Here is a 6,502-nt window from a genome sequence, read left to right on the forward strand (position 1 = left end):
CACTCAGATTACAGACACATAAAATGTAACCAAAAATGAGAAATATCCTCTACCACCATCTTGATGTAGACTATTAGAAAAGCAAAACTCCAGGACATGTGTATGCATGTATATATATATGTATGTATGTATGTATGTATGTATATTACAACTATTGCTTGGTACTAAAAACATTAATTCAAAAGTGAAATTTGGTATTTCACCGATTTCTGTCTAGCAATTTATAAATTTTTGAGTTGCCAAAAAAAAAAAAAAAAAAAGAAAGAAGGAAAGAAAAATACTCCCATGAAAAATGTTAAAATTCCTCTTAGTATAAAATAAATTTATCATTAAATTTGTTTGGGGCATTTTTTCATAGGAGAAACTAAAGCTCGCAACGTTATTAAAACAAAAGAATAAAATATGCAATAAATACAAGTATTTGCTTCATTTGGTTCAAAATATAAAAATGTAACCAATTAAACAGTTGTGAATATTAGAAAATAAGAAAAAAATATGCATTTTTTTTAAATTTGAGGATGCACCCTGCAAAACAAACCAAGCTTCTAACACACATTTGCTTTTTCATATACACACAGGAAATGTTTTTGTATACAAAATTCATTGAGCAGCCATCAAGTTTTGACGCTTACCCTTAAAGCACCCTTCAGGGGGAGAGCAGTATTGTTCTCCTAGCTGCTACTGAGATTGGCGAGGTAGGATTGTTCTTCTTCAGTGCTTCTGGCCCAGTGCAATGTTGAGGGGTTTGGATCCCAGGACACGGCCATTCATCTCAGCCATTGCTTTAGCAGCTGCCTCGGGAGAGAAAAAGCAGATCAAGCCAAATCCTTTGCTCTGCCCCGCTTCCTGCATCACCTTAACTCGGCAAATGGACCCAAAGCAGGAAAATTCCTTGCGCAGTGTTTCATCATCGATGGTTTCATCCAGATTCTTAATGTAGAGCTTCGCTGCATGGCGTGCACGGATTCTGTCCTTTTTCATCTGTTCAAACATTTCCTTCAACTCAGCCTGGCGTTCTACCTTCTTCTGAGCTCTGCCTACAAAAATTGTCTGCCCGTTTATATCCTGTCCATTCATTTCTTCAACTGCATTTCTGGCAGCCTCATGGCTATAAAAACTGACAAACCCGAAGCCTTTGGACTTCCCATTGGCATCTTTCATCACCTTGACGCTCAAAGTTTGGCCATATTTGCTGAAGACTTCCTTGAGTCCCTCATCGTCCATATCATCCCCAAAGTTTTTGATGTACACATTAGTGAATTCGCTGGGTTTGCTTCTGAGCTCAGCCTCACGATCCTGACGGCTTTTGAATCTGGCCACAAACACTGCGCAGTCCCTCAGCTGCTTCCCATTCATCTCCTCAATGGCCCTGTCTGCAGCACTCTGGTCCTGGTAGTGCACGAAGCCATAGCCCTTGGAGCCTTCTTCGTCACTCATCACCTTGGAGGACAGGATCTTTCCAAACGGAGAGAAGTTTTCATACAAGGTTTTGTTATCAATGGATTTGTCCAGATTCTTGATAAACACATTCCCAATTCCCGATTTTCTCAGGTATGCATCCCGTTGAGACCACATGAGACGGATGGATTTGCCTTTGATCAAGTCAAAGTTCATGGTGTCTAGGGCCTTCTGCGCATCATCCAGCTGGAGGAAGTTGACATAGGCATAGCCCAGTGAACGCCGGGAAACCAGGTCCCTGCAGATGCGGATGGACAACACTGGTCCCACTGTGTTGAACTTCCTGAATAACACATCCTCAGTGACATCTTCGTGGAGGTCACCCACATACAGGGAAGCTGCACGGTACTTGGCTTCCACACTCATGTTTTCTTGTTTTGTTTTGTTTGCTTCTTTTTGTTTTGTTTTCTTTTGTTTTACTCCAACACTACAAGACTGTTCCCAGCAGCTACCAAGAATGTATAATTCAAGTAGGTAAACCGGATCACAGCTCAGGGCCTGTTCATTCCCGGTGGCCTCTGATGACCGCTTAGAGGTCCAGCTGCAGGGCAAGTTGCATTTCCCCCCAGCCAGGCAACAACCTCATCAACAAATAAAGTCAGAACCAATGTCCTTTCCTGGTAGTTGGCAATCTGCCTCCAACTCTCAGTCGCGAACTTTCCTTTCCTTCCAACTCAGAAACAACTTACATGTGGCTGGCCAGGACAGGCCCTCCATCTGCGTCCACCCCAGCAGCTGGTGTCTGCTTTCCGAGTACAGACAGGCCTTGTTCTTCTGGGTTAGACTTCTAGCCAAGCCTGGAGCGAGCAAGGCCGCGGGGGCGTGAAGTTCAGGCCCAGATCTGGAGGCCCCGTCCCACTCAGGGTGCGGAACCCAACTCGCTGGAGACACGAATGTGCGCGCGAGCGCGCCTGGGCCCCGTCCCTGGCCACCCACCCCGCACCCTGGTGGCTCCCGGGAGGAACCTGGCTGAAGCTTGGGGCTCAACAGCTTGCGGAGTGCAGGCGGCGGGAACCCGGAACTAGCTGTCTATCACTGTTTGCTCTTACACATTTCGGGGGGCCGTGTTCCTCCCCCGCCCCTCTCGCTCGCTCCCCACCCTTCTTTTCTGGGCTCAGGGCAGGAGGCGGTGTCATGGGTGGAGAAAGCGGTCGGGGGTGTGGCCGGGCAACCCACCACCAGGCTGCTCCTCCTAGTCTGTTTAGTCTAAGCCAGCCTTCCTGAACAAGGATCAGGGTCCCGCAACTCCTGGAGACACCCCGCGATGGCTTTGATGACGTCCTACACGCTCACCTAGTCCAACAAAGTTGTGCAGAATCTCTGCCTTCCCCATTCACACAAAACTCCGAGACACACGTGCCTCTCTTGTAAGGCCCACTTTTAAAATGTTTTCTTTTTAGACAACAGATTATAAATCCTCTCTGAGAACAGAACTTTTCCCTGCATCTCTTCTGAGAGTCTAGGTGTCTTTTTTCAGACAGTTGCACTGTCTCACCTTCTCCTAGCTGATTAAAACAGACTGCATTCCAAATAGTATGCCATCTGCGTTTTATTTTTAGAGATTTATGGTAATGAATGGTTTACTGGATGTCCACTATGCATTGAATACCTCCGCTGTGTGGAATAGATGAGGGAGTTACTGAAGCCGTCTTGAGATAGTGGCACTTAACTAAGAGTGTGCAGCAGATGTTAAATAAATTAATAGATTTGGAAATGGTGACACAGTATCAAGAATGTAACAGGTTCCATGTAATGGTGGCTTCACTTCTTCTAATATTAAATAAAATGTATTCTGATTCCTGGCAAACCTTACAACCTGAATCACGATGCCCTTAAAAAATCAAAATTACTTACCCGAGGAAGTGAACTGTGTCGATCAGTTTGCAAATGCAACAACACATTTAGTACACTGCAAACTTTAATCAACATAGACATTGCCTGAAAAACATGGTTAAAAGCAAATTCTGGCTCAATCACTGAGACGGATAGGCGACTCTACATTTTTAACTAATGAGACACAAAAAGTCTGTTGTCTGATTTACATGTTGGGTAGAAGGATTTTGCATCTAATGAGTCCAGAATTAATGGGGTGTTTTCTTATGAAACCAGAAAAACTAATATATATTTCTCCTGGGAAAGAAAATGACATTGTCTCAAAAGCCATTGTTAATATATATTAAAAAGTGCTCAGATTTTCACTATAAAATACAAATTACTCTTAGCCTATTTAAAATTAATTATGTGGGAGACCAGAATATACCATCCAATATGTGATGGGCTATTGAAGAACAATTATGAATGAACAATATGATGAAAGCTGTCTGCTCTCAAATTACTTATTTAAAAGAAGAACATAGATTTTCTATGACAAAATCACTGGTCTCCTGTCTACCAAAGAACTCGAAGTCAACCATTGAATACAACTTGAGAATCTTAGGAGGCTGGGAATGATACCAGAAAAATCTTCATTATTAAGGAGCTTATTTAGCCTAGTGTCTTGCTTTGCATATCTTTTGTACCTAGAGATTCTGACACCTTCTGCATTTGCCTTTCCAGTTCTGCAAAAACATTCTGCTATAAACTGGAATTTAAAACCATTGCTGTGAAATCTCCTCATCAGTGGTCTCTCCCACTAGAAAATGAATCAATAATAAATGTGCACTTGTTTTTCTCCTGTGCATCTATTTCTTTTTCATGGGTTTGTTCTAACCAAGAGTCCATGAAGTGCAAAAAATATTGCTTCCACTGTAGTTATGGAATTATGATTACTTATAAACAAATGTTGGTTGACATTATTTGTTTCACATTGTTTTGTCATGTGTTGCTCCTTCCTAGAGAATTGTTTGTAAAAACAGGTGAGATCCCTCCCCCCAAAAAAAGATTTGTTCTAGACTGTAATCTACAAAAGGGAGGAAACACATGGCATATTAGATGCTATTACAGATTTGTGTAATATGACATCATGTACTTTTAAACTTGAGACAATGTCAATATAACCAATAGTATAAGAATCTTTTCAAAGAAAGAGCCTAGGCATGTAATCCCTGTGAAGTCTGCTTTAAGAATTTTTACTTGTTAGGAGCATGCCTAAGACCACATTGGCATTTTTACAACACAAATTCACACATGCACCATAGTGAAACATTTAAAGAAATCATATTTTTCACTAAGTATTAGTGTACTTTTATTTTTCACTCAGCATTTTGTGAAACACAAGGAAGAGCTTTGAAATCCAGCGCTTAGTACCATGTTCTTATGGTCAAGTGCATACAACTGTTACAAACTGACACTGGAATTGGTGGCATACTTTCCTATCATCCCAGAACACATGATGTTGAGGCAGGAAGAGTAAGAGTTCAAGATTAGCCTTAGTTAAATAATGAGTTTGGGTCCAACCTGGGTTATAAAGAAGAAGGAGGAGGAGGAGAAGGAGGAGGAGGAGGAGAAAGAGAAGGAGAAAAGGAAGGAAGGAAGGAAGGAGGGAGAAAGGGAGGGAGGGAGGGAGAGGGTAGCGGGGAGGGAGGGAAGGGAGGGAGGGAGGGAAGAAAGGAAGGAAGGAAGGAAGGAAGGAAGGAAGGAAGGAAGGAAGGAAGGAAGGAAGGAAGGAAGGAAAGAAGGAAGGAAGGATGAAAGGGACTCCAGGAGAACTCAGCCCACAAAATCAACTAGAGCAGGTCTCACAGGGACCCACAGAGAACTGAAGTGGCAATCATGGAGCCTGCATGGGTCTGTGCTAGGTCCTCTGCATATACCTTGTAGTTGTGTAGCTTGGTGTTTTGAGAGACTCCCAACAATGGAAGTGCGGGTGTCTGTGATTCTTTTGTCTACTCATAGGACCCTTTCCCTCCTACTGGGTTGCCTCACCCAGCCTTGATATGATGGTTTGTTCCTAGTCTTATTGTACTTTGTTATGCCACTTTCAGATGTTTTCCCTGTGGGGCCTGTTATTTTCTGAAAGGAAACAGGAGGAGTGGATCTAGGGGAAAAGGAAGTTGTGGAGGGGTCCTGGGAGGAGTGGAGGGAGAGGAAACCGTGGTTGGGAAATGTTGTATTAGAGAATAACAAATAAAAAAAGAAGAAGAAAAGAAAATGATCCTTATTGGTTAAATTACCAGTCTTGGTGCCCTTTCATTAAGCTGGGCACATGTTTTCACAAAGTACTTATGGACATCAGTGAGTCTCACTTCTATTTAGTTCTGTAGCTTTCATCTTTTGTTAGTTGTGTTCTTAATCAAGAGTGTAGCTTTTATAATTGCCCTCCCTATCATTTCTTGTTGTTCACCTTCTTAGTATTATTGAACAGGTTTGATTCATTCTTTTGTTCATTTTCTTCTGCCTTCTAGTCTACCACACATTTAGCAACAGAATGATTTTGCTACCATCTTCTTCATAAGATCTTGATGAGTGAAAATAACTATTAGTACCCAAGGTTTTAAAAAATTCCCCACAATCCAAATATACATAGATAGATAGATAGATAGATAAATGGTTAGATGATAGATAAGTGAATAGATAATAGATAGATAAATGAATAGATGAATAGATGATAGATAACATATATAAATATATAACATATATTTATAACATATATAACACATTGTATTTGACCCACTTTCCCAAACTCAGGGAAATCCTTCATTGTGTGCTTTCACTTTCATCACAGTTTATTTCTGTAGAACAATTGCATTCCTTGATTACCATGACTCAGCAATTCTCATGATACACCCAGACTGAAGGGCACACCAGTTGCAAGCTGAGGTTGTGGATCAAGATGGCAGGGGTTTGGAGTTAAACCCACATTTATTACTGATTTGTACTTACAATGCCCTTCTAACTCTCATGTATTTCCCTAAACTAGCAAAGGCTGTGACTGGTTTAGAGTGTATGATTACTCTTCCATTCCCTTGCACAGATACAAAGGGCAAGCATCATTTAAGATGTACCATTTTTTTTTTACTTGGTTATAGCTTTTGGGAAGTTCTACCCTTCTCCAAATACCTGGAATTATTCTTAAGACATGAAATAATTTTCATGCAGTTTTTAA

At 41.4% G+C, this 6,502-nt stretch overlaps 1 protein-coding gene across 1 annotated transcript; it reads right to left on the reverse strand.

The window, feature by feature from the left end:
• Positions 1-255: 255 nt before the first annotated feature.
• Positions 256-2,546, reverse strand: Pabpc4l (poly(A) binding protein cytoplasmic 4 like). Its single transcript, XM_028887103.2, has one exon. It carries the CDS (start codon positions 1,822-1,824, stop codon positions 712-714), a length of 1,113 nt encoding a protein of 370 aa, XP_028742936.1. The 5' UTR covers positions 1,825-2,546; the 3' UTR covers positions 256-711.
• Positions 2,547-6,502: the final 3,956 nt, after the last annotated feature.

This window comes from Peromyscus leucopus, chromosome 6, assembly GCF_004664715.2.
Source record: "Peromyscus leucopus breed LL Stock chromosome 6, UCI_PerLeu_2.1, whole genome shotgun sequence".
Taxonomy (NCBI): Eukaryota; Metazoa; Chordata; class Mammalia; order Rodentia; family Cricetidae; genus Peromyscus; species Peromyscus leucopus.

Bases quoted from the DNA above. Each gene is read 5' to 3' on its own strand.
- Pabpc4l (XM_028887103.2), bottom strand. From the start codon at position 1,824: ATGAGTGTGGAAGCCAAGTACCGTGCAGCTTCCCTGTATGTGGGTGAC.